Here is an 18,234-nt window from a genome sequence, read left to right as displayed (position 1 = left end):
AACAGGACAGTAAACCTTTTTATGTTTTACATATTTATTGTTATACAAAAGAGAAGAAAGCAAAAAAGGGACAGCCATTCTACATTAGCAGTAATTTACTCAGTGAGGCTTGAACAACAGGTCATTCAGACGTGGAAGGGCAGATGCAAACAGCTCTCATTCAAATCCACTGCAACACAAATCACATGGAGAAGAAATTAAAATTATTTCACATTCCAAACCAAGGAATGTACACGGTACATTTTTGTAAAGATGTACAGTGATTGATGCTAGAGGCCTGATCTTGAAGCAAATTGACTGATCCTAAATTTTTTTTTTTTAAATTATTGTTGTCCTGTTATAACTCACCTGACCATGTGTGCAATATCCCAGTTTGTCTCAGATGACAGGGGTCCAACAATTTCCACTCCCTCCTGTGTCACAATTGCAATCTCATACTGCAAATGAAACGCAGAACATAAGCAACATTGATTGCTCCATGTCACTTTTCCTTGAAACTGTAAAATTAACTTCTATTCCAAATAAATATCAAATGTGGGTACAGAGGGGGAAATAAATCAGACTACATGGGCCAAACTAAATTAAACTGAATACATCAAACAATCTTATGAAGCTTTAGTTGCTCTTAAAAGATGCCATCTGCAATTTTGCAAAAGGACAGCAGGAGCCATAATCTCTAACCAAAATTTTATGGGATTAGAATCATGGATTTCATCTTTAAAAGATGAAGATGGGCTATTTTATAAGTGCATGCATATTTTGATCACGATTTAAACAAAAGGATGGTCACTCCAAAAAACTTGGAGGAGTTTGTTTCTTGTAATGGAGTGTGTTTGAAAGAAGTAGAGTAAGCCCTCACCCGGTTGTAGGAGCGGGCGTCACGGTAGTAGAGAACCTTCAGGCAGCGCTCAATCAGCTCCCGCGCCTCATCTTTTGTGATCTCCACCTTGTTTTCCACCACCTCTCTCATCAAAGGCTGAATACATAGAGACAGGAAAATGAAGGCGCATCGGGCAAACAAGGTTCATATATGGAGTAAATTGTACATTACCACCAGCAGCTATACACATCAAGCCATACTGCATTAAGACATCACCGCTATATAACTAACTGTAACAAGCACTTGTGGGCTACCAACCTGAGCTAGGTAGGCACCAAAGCCTGTGGCCACAGTCGGCGCCTCATACGCAACTCCCAGTTTATCAACGTAGCCAAGGAAGCTGAAGGGGGAAAAAGCAATGAAAAAATTAGAATTCAGAATCACAGGGGGCCTGTGGCACAAGTGGCAGAACTCCACACCATATGTGCCCCTGCACACACACTTCTTGTCTACCCTCCACAGTCTAGTAGTGAAAGTTTAAAAAGCCAATAAATTAATCTTCACCACATGTCTAGGTCACAGCCCTGACAAAAGACTAAGGAGCCCTACTACAGTTCAGTGTTTTCATCATGTCAAAAACCCAAAGGTTAATGCAAAGGTGTGTGATACAAGAGCAGATTTGACATCGTTACAGCCAAGGCTGTGCAGAATATGATAGACACCTACCTTTCACCATTGTAGAATCCCCCGATGACCACTGTGTTCCAGAGTGGGTTCATTCTACTCCGGCGGTTGTACATGACACGGGTCAGCCAGGAGTGTATGGCCTTGGGGCTGTAACTGTGGCCATCTCCTAAAAGCTCCTCATCAATTCTGAATACAAAACACATAGTATGAGACTCAATCATAGATGCTCCCCTTGAATATTCAACATCAGTCATCTTTTCTCAGCAACAACACAAACCTGCTGCCTTTAATACGTATATTAAAGCTATGGTATACTGTACAAGCCCCCAGCTTTAAAATTACTCCACTCCATTCAGACAGAATCAGGAACTGGTCCTGATGGTTGAAAACCATGAAATTGCACGAGTTACACACTTACACCATCTGCTCAATGATCTGTTTGAGGTACTGGTAATCTGCATAGTCTCCAGAGGCACCAAGGATAGTGTTGTCGTTGACCTTCATGAGGCGGGAGATGTTGCGGAAACGGGCCAAGGAGCCGTATGAGCCCAACATGTCCGCAGCAATGATGACCCCACCCGTGAACTTCACACCCAACACTGATGTGCCTGTCACCATCGGGTTTCTATGAGGAGGGAAAGCATACAAATCATTCCATCCTTCATATTGAGTAGGACAAATTACCAACCAATAACAGATTTAAGATCAGAAATATGAAAACTAGACAGTTAAGAAAAACGTAAGAATCCAACATCAGCCAAAATTCCACTGGTCCACTTTACTTAGTAAATACAATTTTAGCTAACATCAGTAAGTGATGGGTTTATATAGAATTCCAGCTCTCTAGTTGAATTGGTGCAGGTTGATATGGAGTTATGATTATTATCACTTAGTATATATTAGGCATTATTTTTTTTTTCAATATCTTATTTTCATCCCGCTGGTGTTACCAAGATGCGTCTTCTAAGTTCCAACGTTAGCACACACTTCATCAACCTGAACATCACATTTTGAACACAGAACTCCTGTTTATCAGAAGAATTTCAGTCTTTCCGATGTGCCATTTCGGTTTAAACAGCTTAAATAGTGACATCAACAATAAATGACAATTACTTTCATTAATATAAAAAACAGGTTTGAGACCATTCTGAGTATTCTATCTGTGTGGCACACACACTAACAGTTAAAGTAAAAACAGGCACAGAGCTTGCGCTGGACCATAAAAACGAACTTTTTTAATACATACAGCCAGTTATGCAAGGCAGTAATAAATAGAAATGTATTAATTAACAGTGATACAATTATTTTAACGACAGTTTTCTTCTCTCAAGTACACATCCTGCAGGTCTAGGTCTATGCGCTAATTAAAATAACGTTAGCTGGGTAACAACGTTACTTGATTAAAGTTAGCTGGCTGGGTTAGCGGAGTTATATCGCGAGAAAATACAGCAACACTTCTAATAGTTTTCCCCGTTGCGTTGTCCAGGTGTTCAACCACACGTAGTGTGCTCGGAACAACATTTAAAAACAATTCACCAGATTTATGTATACTGACATCGGTGGCTAAGTACCATGCTAGAGGGTTAGCCGATGAGCTGTTCAACCCACCATGATACAGCAGGAAGATGTGGAAATCGAAAGTGCCATTACAAAAGAATTACGAACACTTAAAGAATATACATACAACCTAGACTTACAATGTGTGCCTAACCGGTCCACAACCAGGAGTTGTGATGCTGTTGTTTCCGGGAAAAGAATAAAATTGACCGGGTTTTGGTCCATTCTCCCAAAAGCTGAGCTTCAAGCCGCTGGGATCCATTTTGAAACTATAGGAAATGACGTATGGTTCGATATTTTGTTAAACAAAGGACGAAGAACGGCATTATGGGACACTGGAGGATCTATTAAACTGATAGAGGCAAATGCCGAAGGATTCAAGGATTTGTATTTGTCACATAGAGATACTGTGTTATCCATGTAGTGAAATGGCATGTAGCTGCTCAACTTTCCTGTGCAGAGGTGTCCTGAGGGATCACCAGTTAGGAGTTAGGAACAGTTAGGAACAAAATTATTCATACCCCTGGCAATTGATTTAATGTTGATTTTCTCTTTACCAATGTGTTTGCTCTGACCGAAAATGCCACTGCCACATGCCAAAAGGTTGTAAGACAATGTGGGAGAAACATAGAATAAAAAATAAGCGTTTTTCTTCCTGCCTCAAAACCCAGATTGCTGCTAAAAAGGTGCGGACTAGAATCATTGTGGAGAGGCTTGGTAGGTAGGCCTATTATAAGAACCATTTTGAGAGATGTGAATGCAAATAAAGATGTTTCCATTGGTTATTTAAAAAGGGTATGAATCATTTTGGACATGCCATTTTTCATAAATAAATTTAAAAGATGAAAAAGCTTCTTTTTTGGTTCTACCACATTGTCTTACAACCTAGCCATGTGACAGTGTCATTTTCAGTCAGAACAATCATATTGGTCAACAAAAAATCAACATTAAATCATTATTTGCCAGGGGTATGAATAATTTTGTTCCTAACTGTATGTATAAGGATAAAGAAAGAAAGATTTAGAAAGAATGTAATGAATAGATTGAGAAGGGGGTAAAAAGTGTAGTGTGTGTAAGTGCAAATGGCAAGTCCATGTAATGCAGTTTAAAAGAGTTTCATGTGTGTCCAGGATGCCGATGGCTTGAGGAAAGAACTCATCAGTCCTCCTTATGTATTAGCCATGAAGGAACAGAGACTTTTCAACCCTCTCCACAGGCAGCTCACTGATCTTTAATGGAGTGTAATTGCTTTGCTGTCTCTTGTAGTCCACCACCATGTACTTTGTAAAGACAACACACACACACACACACAAACAAACATATGTTTGTTTATACATATGTGCATTCGTGTAAGGTGTATTGGTCTGCATTGGGTGTGTATTGTACATACTCCATATGAGTAGGTAGTAAATGGATATCATAATGCATCTAAGCATGCCCTCATGATATATAAATACAGTTTACTAAGGGATTATGTTATGGTAGGCCTCAGGCCCACTGTTACAGGTAGTTGACAAACTTGGCCTTTTCATGGCAGAATCGAAAGCTGTTAAAAATCTGACCAATCATATTCTTGTTACTAGGAGGACTAAAACAATTGAACCATCAAATTTGTCACTGGGCAGAGCAGCATTTCACCTCCTATCAAAATAATCTTTCTGGAGAAAATAAAGGTATTTATCCAATAGAATTAAAGGTATGCTCTGTATCCGTGTAGAATGCAACACGACATCCAATCACGTTGGGGGTTGCTTTGTAGTCAGGCAGACATAACACAGTTGTCCAATCATAAAATAATCTGACAGGGGATTTTTGCTGTATCTTTGAGTCAGGTACTTTCTTTTTCTTTTTATAAAATAAATACCTTAATTATTTTGCCTGAAATATGAAAGAATGTTTTACGCATTTTTAACGTTGATTATGAAAATAGTTCTATAAGTTTTAATTGCTCTATGCCTCATGTATTTCAATGTGTTCACAGCTTGCCAACGTTAGCAGCATAGCTAGCCAGGCTATAACTAATGTCAGCTAGCTTGCTATGTTCACTAATTTAATATCAGTACTTTGTATGTTCTGGGTAACGTTAAGCGACAGTGTCTATTATTTGCCTCGGTTAATCAAAGGTGATTGAAACGCTGTGAAAGCATGGCTTGGATGGTCAACAATCGATGTCTAAAGCCGACTAGCTAGATATCTACTAGCTAGCCAGCAAGTATGTCAAGGCTTCGTTTTGTCCATAAACGAAGAAAGCGGGAAGAATGTGAATCGTAAGCGCATGACCGTAGCAAACAGTGCGGCAAGCAAGATGGGCCTTGTAACAGGTTAATAACACGAGAACAAATGTTGTTTACGGCCATATTTGTCGAACTGTCTAATTTGGACGATGAAACATCCGCGAATTTCAAGGAAGGGTCGTAGGAAGGTAATTTAGGGAAGAAGCTAGAGGCTAGCAAGCTAACGTTAGCTTCCTAGTTGTATTCCGAAAACATGCTCGCTCTCCCCCGTTGTATTTCGATGTGGTAGCTTTTGACAGCTGGTAGATGTGGGCTGACAGCGGCTCAGCTGTGTCAGAGGTCTACTGCCTCTGGTCGACATTAATCGATATCAGTCGTAACTACAGACGCAAACAAATATGTTGGTTGGTTTTCAAAACATTAGGGTGGTTTGTGTGTTTCTTGCTTACTCCAGTACAATCTTGTAATGTTAATTCACTGACGGTGACAGCTGGTTGCCGTAGTGGGAGTGTCACTATTTCATTGATTATTTTGGAGCAAGCCGCCTTGGAACCTGTTTCCTTTCTCTGTGACCTTGGTGCCCCATGGAAGGGGATACAATCTGAAACCGAGTTATAATATTTTGGTGATTGGGGCTTCTATACTCTTTGATTCAACATATTGCTGTTGTTTAAGATACATCTATTAGCCTGCCACTATTATTGAAACCATTATGTAGGCTACAGCTGTTACTTCTCTTATAGCCTAACTGCACCGTTTGTAACCTTGTGTATTAAGGCACGTTTGTCCTGTTCATTAATTAATTAGTAAAATGTTGTCATACTTGAGAATATTTCCAGGAACATAATAACATTATTCATTTCACTGTGTGAATGAATTTACCATTATCCTTATACAGAGTGAGCTTCTGTTCTGTCTTCAAGAACTGATTGTCGAAGTTGTATTTTTATTTGTGTGTTTACTATTTACTGATGGACAAATCATTTTTTGAATTTGAATGAATTGAAATGAATAAAGAGTCCATCTACGTTTTGTAAGTTATTGATAAATTGTTATGTATTAATTAGTAATCACGTTGGTTATTACATTTATATAAACAGGATTGTATTTCAATGTAGCCTACATCTCTATGTAATTTTCAAGCACAATATGTTATGATACAAATTGTGACAACAAAGACAGGATTGTTTTTGACAATAAAGATTGTATTTAACAAAATGCTATTGATAACTTTGCCATTGAGGCTAACTAAATTTCTCTGGAGGGCTCACAGAAACCATAACCCTAAGCAGATCAGAGTCAGAATTCCCCTCTGGCTTCTTGACTACAATGATCTCCAGATAGTTTGTCCAAATCTAAAGCAGCCTGTATGTGTTGGCCAGTGGCACTGACCATCTTGTCTCCTTGCAAAACAGTGGAGTAGTGTTTTATAAGAAAGTACTTAGAGGGATGCGATGCCCCTTGGAACTCACCTTGGCAACATCACTAGGCAGCTATTATTTCAGGCAAACAATATCAGTCTCCTACCAAAACGAATAGGGAGAGGATCATAACTCCACATGTAGTGGTAAAAAGACCTTATAAGTATATAGCTGGAATTTGGTTTATTTGTGTACTGCACATGCACAGCTTTGTGGCTTTTGCTATAGTAAAGGTGGGAATAAAGTCAGGAGAAGTGAAATGTCGTAACGCAATGATTTTGTCTTGTAATCCGATTGCAAGCTACTGAGTTTTTTGACAAAACTCTGCATTTCAGATGCTGGAGATAGCATTTGTTGTTTCTGTGCGTACCCTTCAGGTCTGTTTTGTTCTGTTTAGTAGTGTGGTTCATTCGCACATCAGATTTGCATGTCTGTCACACGTCCTCGACTGTCTCCCCTTTCCTCCCTTTCCCTCTAGACTCTGGTTCTCTCCAAGGGTTCTGGATGCGGGAGGCCAGCGCAGTGAGTGCAATCCATGGCGGACGAGCGAGTGAGGGGTGGGGAGGCCCCCAAACCCGGGCGGCTGGACACAGGAGAGGGCGACACGGAGCCCAGCATGCTCCTGCAGAAACTCAAGAACAACATCTCGTAAGACGGCATTCCCCAGCTGGTTAGACAAAAGATACAATTGGAATGTATATTATGTGATGCATGCCCCTGCACAAACTAAACCACTTTTCTGTTTTTTTGCTCTCTGCAGTAAGAATGTTCAGGGCAAAGTCGACAATATTTTGGTAAGTAAACATTGTAATTTATGCAAAGAGATGTTTTCTCTCTCATATATTTTTTTTAGTCTGTGTAGAATTATTCCACTTTCTGGAACTAATTGAGTTGCTTGACCTTGACATATTAGCAATGTTTACACAACTGTTACATAACCGAATCCTCTTTTTATGATCTTCAGCAAGATGTTCAGCGCTTCTCTGACAACGACAAGCTCTACCTGTACCTCCAGCTACCCTCTGGACCCAGTGCAGGGGAAAAAAGGTTAGTCAAATGCACATACACAAACATACAGACACACACACCCATACACAAAAGGATTTTCAATACAATCAGAAATACACACACCCCCACACAACTCAAGCATACAGAGACAGCATACACGTTCATACTGTAGCTTAACCTCACAGTCACATTAGCTACAAGAGACAGCGACAAATCCAGCAACTTACCGCTGAGTGGGCGTTGTGAGCTCATGAACAAGGCTGTGACTCACAGCTAGTTGCTACTGCTTCGCAGTATACATAAATACTGCCGTCTATGAGTTATCACTATCTTGGATTATTTTTTAAGTTTCAAGCAACGTACGACATGCTGCCTTCGCTTGGATTGGCAGTTGCCATGTCAGTCGCTCAGCACCTATCTGGCAGCATAACAACCACTTGTCTCTTGTTGCTGTAAAACGCTTCTATTGAAAATGAATGGCACACTCACTAGTATTTCAGCGTTTTTAAATTCTCATCAGAACTAACTGAATCTACTCCACTTCACCATGGTTCTCCTCTGGTTAACTCTCATTTGTAATTGTCCATAGTGATGCCAGTTCCCTGAACATGGCTGACCAGCTGCTCACCTGCAACTGGATACGTAGTCACCTGGAGGAGCACGCTGACACCTGTCTGCCCAAGCAGGACGTCTATGAGACCTACAAGTGAGATTTCTTGACTTTCAAAGGGAGAAGTGCACTTGAGTTGTGGATAGCATGCACAGTAAAAAAAAAATGTAATAATTGCATATTGTGGAAAAAATATTGTGTATTGTGTAACTATATTGTGTACTGTATAAAGTTTACTATTGTGTACAGTATAAACTGTATGTTGAAGGCATTATTTTGCACAGTTACCATTCAGAAACCCACCTGGTGTTCCCAACATTCTGTATAATTTCCTTTTATCAGTTCCAATTCTGTTGTTGTTTGAGTTTGCAATGTTTTTGCACACCCTTTACTTCTGCTTAAGGGGGGGCATTTCCCAAACCTCTCAGGCTTTGAAGGGGAAATATTTGATAGTCAGGGCTAGGGTTAGAATATTTGATTGTTGGTGGATGTCATATGTCAATTATATGTGTGAAGGTATCCCTTGACTGACTTAAGAAAAGTTTAGTTTTATTATAAATGAAAGCATTTGACTTTGGTAATAATAGTAAAAATCAAAATCTAAAACAACCTTCTTCCTTCTCTTAGGCGGTACTGTGATAACCTACAGCAGCGACCACTGAGTGCAGCCAACTTCGGCAAAATCATCCGTGACATTTTCCCCAACATCAAAGCCCGGAGACTGGGAGGAAGAGGACAGTCAAAATATCCTTCCCTGCAGTGGCTATTACACTTCATCCAAGGGCATGGTGATATTGCCTAAAATAGATAGATCTACTTTTGGGAATATGAATTCACAATAATTTCAACACCAACACAACAACACCTGCCCAGATTTAATTATGTCATTATATGTTGAGGTCATAGTCATGTAATGTATAATTATTATGCCTATATATCTTCACTTCATAAACCCTGTTTAATTCCATGATCTTGTTTATTTTGCTGCTACATTCATTTGTTCTTTAACCTGGCTGCTCCACATACTGCTATAGTGGGATTCGTAGGAAGACAATCTTGAACATGCCCCTGTTGCCTAACCTAGATCTGAAGAATGACCCAGTAAGAGCACACAAGTATTTCTTTATTTCTCTTCTTTCTCTTCAAGTCTTGGGTGAAAAGTCACAAATGTTGCGTTTCATATGCGTTTACCTGAGGCCACTTTACCTCTTTGTACAACGTAATCAACAAAAACGCTACTACACTGTGCAGAAAGCTTGAATGACATAATTGTTTCTGAAAAGTCAGTCCTCATTGTGTAATAGTGCTTGATATACGAGTCCACATATGCCGCCCATCAACTTTTAAAACACTTGATATTTGACATTTTGGGGCAGAAAAAAAAAGTTATCCATCAACTTTGTCAGAGCATACTGTACTGTAACCATGAACAACTTGAGTAAAAACTAACATATCGATGGCTTGCAGTCGGAGCTGACAGAACTGGTCCAGACCTATAAGCAGGAAGTGACTGAGGCAGCATGTCAGCTGATTTGTGACTGGGCACAGAAGATTCTGAAGCGCTCCTTTGACACGGTGGTGGAGATTGCCAAATTCCTGGTGCAAGAGCACATTGTCAACCCGCGTTGCAGCCAGGCTGAACTGGTCACTTCTGCTGATCTAGCTGGTATGTGTAGATAAAAGAAATTATTGTGAAGAAATTATCTTTGTGGTGTGACCAGGGCAGGGCATCTGGGTAGTGTAGTTTTCCTAGTAATTGTTGATGTGCTATGTTGGTTTCCCAAGTCAACCCCTTAATTGTTATTTCTTTATTTCACTTATTGATGTTTTGTGGTGGTCTTCGATATGTGATGCATCTCTCTTGTTTTTTCTCGCAGGTGGGCCAGCAAAGCCTCACAAAGTGATCAAGAAGAGCCCTGCTCCGCCCAAGGCAGGTGCTGTGGAGGGAGAGGGCAGTGGCCGCGATGCCAAGGTAATGTGCTCCAGCCAGGGGATGTCCTGCTCTGTTTACAGTACACTGGTATAGTACACCAGTGGTTCTTAAAGCTGCAGTTGGCAAGTCTGACAGATTGAAGGGACTTTTGAATGTTTACAACTCTCATGCCCCTGCCCCACTGCCACCGAGCACCCTCTCATCGAGTTTGTGCTCGTAAATGCGCACCAAACTGCACCAGACTGTGAGTGACAGTCCGATCTCACACAGCCCTGCTCTGATTGGACCAAAAGGACCGGGAGCTGTTGATTTTTGCAAAACAAATAACAGACAGGAGGTAGAAGTGTGTTTTTTTTTTTCTAAAACCGGGATTTATGTTGTTCTGTCGGAGCATAGTGTCGGTTTCAGTGAATATGATCAAAAAAATGTTGCCAACTGCAGCTTTAAACTTTTTGTCTGGCGACCCCCCAAAAAACATGGGCCACTGACGGAATTTGGTTTTGAAATGTTGCGAGATGGGCATTGGAAGCAGAGGCAGAAAATGTGTTCTCCCATAGGTAGGCTATGTCAACATCAAGGGCATTATGTCAATGGCAGCCTTTGACTTTGGCCTTTAGAAAAATGTCTTTAATCCAGACAAATCATTTTGTGACCCCTCCAATATTTTCTGGCAACCCCCCTGAGGGTCCCGATCCCCAGTTTAAGAACCACTGTGATACACCATCTGTTAATTGTCTGGTTTAATACACTAGTCTGAGGGTACGTTTATCAAACTCAGAAAAGTGAAAACTTTCATTGAAAACTTTATTCATCCCCATATGGTACCACAATAACACGTATAACAAAGCAATAGTGCTCTTACTTTGGTGCTCAAAATAGGCGTTGGGTCAAAGGACCGTTTGGGGTATTTGAACAATCTATGTTGAGGGATGTTTTCAGCTTTTTTAACTATCAGTAACTTTCACTGCTTTTCCTGGCAAATAGAGGGGGCAGCTACAGTATGTTTGTGGCCCAACGTGTATGTCTAGAACTACACTAGTGTGCTATGAGGCAATGTCTGAATATTAAAAAATATATTTACTACAAGGGTCTACTTACATTATTATGCTATTATATTATCAGTGCAGTACACTAGTAGCATAAAATTAAAAAGGAAAATAACATCATTCAATAATATATCATCCAGCAAAAGTAAGTTATTGTGAGGTCTATTTGTCTTTTACTGTAGCAAAAAGACAAAACTGAAGGAGAACAGGCCGTACATGGAAAGACGCCTCCCAGCGGTGAGAAACCGGCCAAAGAAGTGGAGGGTCGCAACCAACAGGTGCAGAATCTGATCAAGCACCTGCCCAAGCTGCTCCCTCGTGGGTCAGTCCTAGACAACAAGTCCTCGCTCTCGGTGCACCCCTCCACGACGCTTCTAGCGCCGAAGGACACATCAGCATCGCCCCATCTTCTGCCAATCACCGTGACAACTTTGCCCCAGCAGAAGGGAACTCCGCTTCCTGTTATGATCCTCCCTTCCACCATGAGCCTGTCCTACAGCGAGCGCGATAAGGCTACAGCGGCAGTGACGGTGGCTACGTCAGCCGCGCCCACGGCGGTGGTCCACCGAGCACGCAGTGCTGCCCCGAAACGTCCCGTGTCCGAACCACCAGGCGTCGCGACGGACGTGCCTCCCAAGCGCAAGAGGGGTCGACCCAGGAAGCCCCGTCCAGAAGATGCCGTTGTTCAGCAACAGCAGCCAGTGGCGCCTCCTCCGGCTCCGTCCAGCTTGCCGCTGGCTCAGACGACCGGTGGGGTGATCCAGAAGGCTCTGGCCTCGTCCTCCTCGTTCTCCGCCACGCCTTCTTCTTCCTCTCAGCTGCTGGAGATTGTGATCCAGGATCAGCACCAGCTGGTGCTGGGCTCGATTCCCTCGACCCTCCAAGATGCCACGGCGTCTGCCCAAGACCAGAGGGCAGGCGTCGTGGTGCAGTGCCAGTCTGCCTCTGCACCCCTGCTCGACACTGATCCTCGGCCCGTCCTGCTCCTGCAGAGTGCCCCGACTACTCCGAGCCGATCCATGGTGATCCAGAGGGCACCTGGGGGGCAGCTTCCCCCTGCATCCGAAAACCGAGTGCCCGCTTCAAACCCACTCCTAGCTCCTGCTCTTCCTCCCATGACTAGTAAAGAGGAAGACAGAGAAGTGGAGATCACCCTCACTCCTGTGGATATGTCTGAAACCTTTGCACCCCCTGAGCCTTCTTCTGTCCCAGGCAGCAGTGATCAGTCACAGGGGGAGAGATCCCAAAGTGATGACCCCTAGCCCAGGCCCCCGTCCCGACAAGGGAAAGGTGAGTGGGGTGGTTGTGCAGTGGGAGGCCACAGAGACTGGTCCCCCCCTGCCTCCCACTGAATCATAGGAGCTCAACATCGCCAGCTCCCCGTGACTGTTAGATCCATCTGCGTTTGATAGCTTGTCATGCCACTAATTAAGACTGTGTCTTGGGCCAAGACAAATGATTAATTAGTCGTTTGGACTTTTTTCATGAATGACTGGAACATACTCCTGAGGGAGTGGTCCAGTGCCCCATTGCTATACTGTGATCTCCCATCACATCTCTCTATTGACCGCCTTTGTACTTCCTTACTTAGAAATGGTGGAAGTCCCTAAATGGTGCCTTTCTAGTGTTTGAAAAAAAAAAAAACAAGGCAGCCAATGGGATCAATGAAGCCAAAACAACTGACTTAACTTACCAATAGACATTCATCAACTCCATCAGTGCTTGCACTCAGTACCTAAGGATGAGGTTACTGTATGTCTGTGTGTGTAAATGTGTGTGTGGGAGAGTATGTGGGTGTGTGCGGTTAGCGTTGACGTGATTATGACAGCATGTTTGTCTACGTGGCTAAGGATTTTAGGTCTGGTTGTGTTCCTGTGCTTGAGTGTCTTGTCTAGGTGGCAAGACATGGAGGATGAGGGATTTACGGGTCTGAACCTCTCAGGGCGCCAAGTGCTTCTTCTGCCCCCCCTGAACATCTCTTTTTTCAAGCTTTTTTTAATTTTAGGAATATTATTTTGTTATGATTATAATTATTATGATTTGTTATTTGATAATTAAGCGCTTCACACCTTCTTACGAGTAGTTAAGGAGATTGTCTGAAAAATCAAGACAGACGCTGTCCCTGGTTGTTGTACACTAAGCCTTATGGGAAGTCTTTCATATATAATCCGATATGGTGCTTTGATATTAGCACATCCCCATGTCCCTCTCTGTCATCTGTTTGGTTGCACTCTGGACAGATTGGGTAGAATCTCGCCTGGTCACCAGTAAACTGAACCCAACATCAGCACTTACCGGGGTCTGTCGAATATGTGCAATTCCAACCTGTCAGGTCATTACGTTGCAAATGAGAGATTACTTTAAAATGTCTGAGATTTGTTTAGCTCAGCTGTGTGTAGAATGTCACTTAGGAAGAAAAACAACATCAAAGCACAAAACCTGAGTGACTTAGATAAAAGTAGATATTAAATTAGACAAGTTAAAAAATAAGTAATACGCAACCAGTGAAAGAGGAAATGGTCAGCTTGTGGGATGCTAGTGCTTCAGCCTCTTCATGGCACTCCTTTTCTAGAAGAGCATGTTACCTTATAAACCCGCAGTTATCAGAGTCTGGATGTTAGCAACTACATGGAGTTCAGCTGCTCATCTGAAACTTTCACCCACCCATTTTGAAAACCACATTTTCTGAGGGAAACTTCTGAGGGAAACTTTCTGGAATGGCATTGAACACAAATGAGGGGGTTTCTCATACCACGTATTTACTAAAAGAATCCGTTTTAATTTTTTCAAGGCTGAAAGTTTCATCCCAAAATGTCCAAAGTACCCTTCATGAGTGGGTTCAAAACTGAACCCTTAAAAGTTCCTCTATCTTAAGGGGTTAAAGAAAACCTTGTAGGTTGTGGAAGGCACCATTTTTTCTAAGAAGATAGCTGCCCTCTACGCTGGAAGGATGCCTCTTTGGAAGTTAACCCAAGAACCTTGCATGTCCAAAATGACTGAATGAAATATCAAATTAACCCTGTAATCTGGCAAATGGGACTTTTGGCTGAGTTTGCGAAAACGTTTTTGGGAACCAGGTTGCAACTATATGTTAGGCCGGTGAAATTGTCCCACCAGGAGGATACAAACATAAGAGAATACTATTTTAGTCACACTGATCTAAATTAAGTGTTCTGAAGTTCCTGACCATCCTGACGTTGAAAATCTGATGACCAGGGTAAACATCATGACTTAGCCAAACAAAATAGTCTGCTAGGTTCTGCAGTAGCCATACTCCTTTTCCTGTCTTGTGGACCTAAGGTCATAGAACCAGAATAGGAAACCTAGTAAACCGCACTGTACCACGGTGACCTGTTGCCCTTGTAAAATGGTCTGTCAAATGGCCAGTTAAATTCAGAGTCGTTGCCAAATGCCACAGAGTTTCAAGGTGAATCCATGCAACAAAGGCTCGAGGCACACTGTAGTTAGCACTAAACAGCTGATTTCTTGCTAATTTGACTGTTTGATTTTGTGTCCTTTAATGTTGTGTATCTACATGGCCAAAAAAAGAAGGTGGTGCAAGTCTATAGACCTCAGGAAGGAGTTGAATATGGAGATAGCAAGTGATTCGAGGGAAGGTGTAGAACACGGATGTAGCAAGTGATCCGAGGGAAGGTGTGGGAAGGCTTAAAAATGTGGATGGATGTGGAAGGGTGGATCTGGGAAGAATCTTTGGGAAAGTTCATGACAGTTGAGTTGTATGTTGTACTCGATGTGAAAGGGAAATGTTTGTCATTCTCTCAAGTGAATGAACAGTCAAAGTTAATTAATATTTATGTGGGGAAAAAAAAATAGTTATGCAAGTTTGCACAAAACCTGATGGATTAAAATGGATTTTGTTTTTTCAAAATATTTACAAGGATAAGAAAATATTGATTTGAGCAGATATTGGTTTACAAAAAATGAATTGAAAACTAATGCACTTATTAATTATTCTGGTGGAAATTCTATTAAGTGGAAAATAGAGGTGATTATTATAGAGAAATACTCCACATGCATTTTGATAAATGTATTTATACAAATTAGGGCTGTTTGCAATGTAAGGCTACGTATTCCTTCCGGAAATGGTGATTTAGTAGATGAGCTGGGAGAGGCAGCATATGTGGCTGTGTAGGATTGTGCTTGGGATGGCTGTGTAGGATTGTGCTTGGGATGGCTGTGTAGGATTGTGCTTGGGATGGCTGTGTGTGGATGAGAATGGCTGACTGATAATAAAGTCACGGAAATTACACTGTGGAAGCCTCTGGGCTTGCATGAATATTAAAAACAAAAGAAAATAAAACAAGACAAAAAAACGGGTCGCATTATCAAAGATTATGATCGTGATCCGGGTAGCGGTGCTCTGGCCTGATTCCCAGGCAATCTGAACCGCATTCAAAGTCTGTTTTTATGTTCGTCTGTGTTAGCGGTGCTAATTTTTGTGACTGATGCTAATTCCTCCAAGCGTGGCACCGGGGTTGTGGTTGCATTCCCATGCTGTAGCCATGGAGACCAACATGGATCACAATACTTCAGAAAAATAAATCATTTTCATCTCTATGCATCAAGAGTCACGATAAAGTGTATTCACCCTCTGGTTTTCATGTTTCCAATTTTTGATCAAACTGTTCTACAGCATCAACTTTGACGTCCTTTTAAAATAATTTTTTAGAGTTTGGCTCAGATGAGTAATGCCCGAAATTCATGCATGATTTTTATGGATGGCTTATTGTTTTAGATTGTTAATTTTCAAGAGTGGAGCTTGAGCTCAATACTGACCAGTTGTGGACATAAAACCATGCATGTCATATGTGGATTTGAATCTCTTGTCGGCCAGTTCTGATCCAACAGTCTCTGTAGTTCAAGGTGAATTGATTGGTATAAAGCATGCAGTTTCTTGCCCCTTCAATCCATTCAATACATCCACCATCAGGACATTTTTGAATTACAACAGTAAAAAATTATGAAATATTAATTGTTAATATTAATGAATTTGTGTGATAAGATATTGAGAAATCCAAACTTAATATTTTCCAGTTGATGGTATCTTCAGAGATTGTTGGGAGGATGTCTTTAGTTTGCCACTAATGTGGCCAACAGTGTGTGAAGTGGCTGGCACTGGATTTCTAATGGTGCATATGAACAGTTGTTTTATGTCTGCCACTGGTCTCTATTTATTACAGATGTGTTCTGTTTCTTCTTCTTTTCTATCTTTTCTTAAGCCCCTTATTTATGTCTTGCACTTTATGTTTATAACCGACGTGCACATGGAAAAAAATAATAATCTGAATTTGGTTTCATGGATAGAGCACCTTATGTGTTGTCATTTTGTATGTGCAGCTGTGTAAAATGTTACCGGTTTGATTTTGTACTTCTTCATTGTATCAAAGTTATGTGATACTGGACATCTATGCTTCCTTTAAAAAGAAGAAATAAAAAATAAATAAAGAAACAATGCCAAAAGCGAATGTGAATATATTTTCCTAAATGGGACTGTATTAAATGTTGTGAAAGTCCATTTACATTATTTTGTCCTGTGGGTCTTTTGCTACAGGAGTGTGCGTGTGTGTGTGTGTTCGCGCATGTGTGTATGCGTATGTTTGTGTGAGAGAGAGAGTTACATTACAACCTAGTTAAGCTATCTAAGATATCTTATATTGAATCCCTAATGCAATATAGTGATGGCTCAATGGTGTTTTAAGCCCCCAATGTCGTCTTCCAGGCAGCGCCACAGTCGACTTATAGGCACCTAATCCTAACCCTTACGTTGCACCCTTCTCCTAACCCAGACCTACATGTAATATAGCCTATATCATTTCATGTCGGAAGCTTGTCAGTAAACGTTAAAGCTAAAACAGTCAAATATTACTAGATGATGGCAAACCACATAATAACTACCAAATGAGATCATCCTTAAAGAACGTCCTCTCAAGCTATAAGATAAGTTGTGAATCATCTTAATAATTAATCCTAATTGATTGTAAGGTAGTTTTACCTTAATAATAATAATCAACAGTATAGACAAATGACATCACTGCTGTGATCTGATGAACACTTTAGCTGTCATAATGGTTATTGCGAGTTTACAACCTGAATGTTGAATGTTGAGAGAATGAGACAAAGTACTACTGAAATCTGAATTTTTCCTTTTCTATCACCTTCCCCAGCCACTAGGCCTCAAGTGCAAACATTTCCTCACTACAACTGATGTACTAACTCATCTGAACAGGAAATAAAAAATTAAAATAGAAATGAAATTGGAGATTTATAACGTTCAATGCCCTTATTAGCTAAATAAAGTATCAGGTTTAAAGCTAAATGAAATGGAAATGAAAAGTTGTACACATATTTCAGATGAATTGTCAATAATGCTGCTGAGAAATATTATAATAGAAGATCAATGCATAAATTGAGTCCGCACAGTATATCAGAGAAACAGTGGTCTGATATAAGTAGAATTTCTCAAAAAAGGTAGGCCTACATGTTATTCACCGTCAGAGTTCATATGTAGATAGTGCTTACCATTGTCAACTTTATCGGGCTTGTTTGTTTGCCAAATGAATGCAAATCGAGATCCGCCTTCCTACTTGAAGGAAAAGAAAACTAGAGGTTAGGCTCCTCATTATCGCCATCTTCTGGTGAATGTTAGCCTGACGAGCCATACCAATTACCTTTGCTGCCACCACTAGGATGTGTCTTGATTTCTAGGCTAGGTGAATGTAGCTTAGTCTATGAGACTAAGTGTGTCACAATAAGTTCTTGAATGAAGTGATCTTCTGCCCCCAGCTGTAAACAGAAGCACTGGGGAGAAATAAAGAATAACAGACACAAAAATAAAGAAACAAAGATTTCAGTGCATATTTGCTTAGTTACTTTGTTAGCCAACTAAATTGTTTGTTC

The 18,234-nt window shown here is 41.0% G+C and overlaps 2 protein-coding genes across 5 annotated transcripts; one reads left to right on the top strand and one right to left on the bottom strand.

Moving 5' to 3' along the window:
- Window positions 1-16: 16 nt before the first annotated feature.
- psmb4 (proteasome 20S subunit beta 4) lies at window positions 17-3,353 on the bottom strand. Its single transcript, XM_048229761.1, has 7 exons — window positions 3,205-3,353; window positions 1,926-2,132; window positions 1,547-1,693; window positions 1,139-1,220; window positions 860-976; window positions 349-437; window positions 17-169 (listed from the first exon to the last, which is right to left on the bottom strand). Exons 1-7 carry the CDS (start codon window positions 3,324-3,326, stop codon window positions 157-159), a joined length of 777 nt encoding a protein of 258 aa, XP_048085718.1. The 5' UTR covers window positions 3,327-3,353; the 3' UTR covers window positions 17-156.
- A 1,458-nt stretch (window positions 3,354-4,811) lies between these two features.
- rfx5 (regulatory factor X, 5) lies at window positions 4,812-16,789 on the top strand. Of its 4 annotated transcripts, none has more exons than XM_048230033.1 (10): window positions 4,812-4,896; window positions 7,198-7,367; window positions 7,480-7,513; window positions 7,684-7,766; window positions 8,317-8,433; window positions 8,965-9,081; window positions 9,360-9,438; window positions 9,805-10,003; window positions 10,215-10,309; window positions 11,499-16,789. In XM_048230033.1, exons 2-10 carry the CDS (start codon window positions 7,255-7,257, stop codon window positions 12,576-12,578), a joined length of 1,917 nt encoding a protein of 638 aa, XP_048085990.1. In that variant the 5' UTR covers window positions 4,812-4,896; window positions 7,198-7,254; the 3' UTR covers window positions 12,579-16,789. The 4 variants fall into 4 exon arrangements, with proteins under 4 accessions (XP_048085990.1, XP_048085991.1, XP_048085989.1 ...); XM_048230034.1 differs by lacking the exon at window positions 4,812-4,896 and adding an exon at window positions 5,173-5,385; XM_048230032.1 differs by lacking the exon at window positions 4,812-4,896 and adding an exon at window positions 5,398-5,486.
- Window positions 16,790-18,234: the final 1,445 nt, after the last annotated feature.

The sequence above is a fragment of the Alosa alosa genome, chromosome 20 (assembly GCF_017589495.1).
Source record: "Alosa alosa isolate M-15738 ecotype Scorff River chromosome 20, AALO_Geno_1.1, whole genome shotgun sequence".
Classification (NCBI taxonomy): Eukaryota; Metazoa; Chordata; class Actinopteri; order Clupeiformes; family Clupeidae; genus Alosa; species Alosa alosa.
The sequence above is the reverse complement of the archived record's forward strand: the minus strand, read 5'-3'. Positions and strand labels throughout refer to the sequence as shown.

Coding starts and splice junctions, on each gene's coding strand:
- psmb4 (XM_048229761.1), bottom strand. CDS start 3,326: ATGGATCCCAGCGGCTTGAAGCTCAGCTTTTGGGAGAATGGACCAAAA. Junction 977..1,138: donor TTGGTGCCTACCTAGCTCAG/GTTGGTAGCCCA, acceptor CTATGTATTCAG/CCTTTGATGAGAGAGGTGGT. Junction 438..859: donor ACGCCCGCTCCTACAACCGG/GTGAGGGCTTAC, acceptor TTTCATTTGCAG/TATGAGATTGCAATTGTGAC.
- rfx5 (XM_048230033.1), top strand. CDS start 7,255: ATGGCGGACGAGCGAGTGAGGGGTGGGGAGGCCCCCAAACCCGGGCGG. Junction 7,368..7,479: donor AAACTCAAGAACAACATCTC/GTAAGACGGCAT, acceptor TGCTCTCTGCAG/TAAGAATGTTCAGGGCAAAG. Junction 8,434..8,964: donor GACGTCTATGAGACCTACAA/GTGAGATTTCTT, acceptor TCCTTCTCTTAG/GCGGTACTGTGATAACCTAC.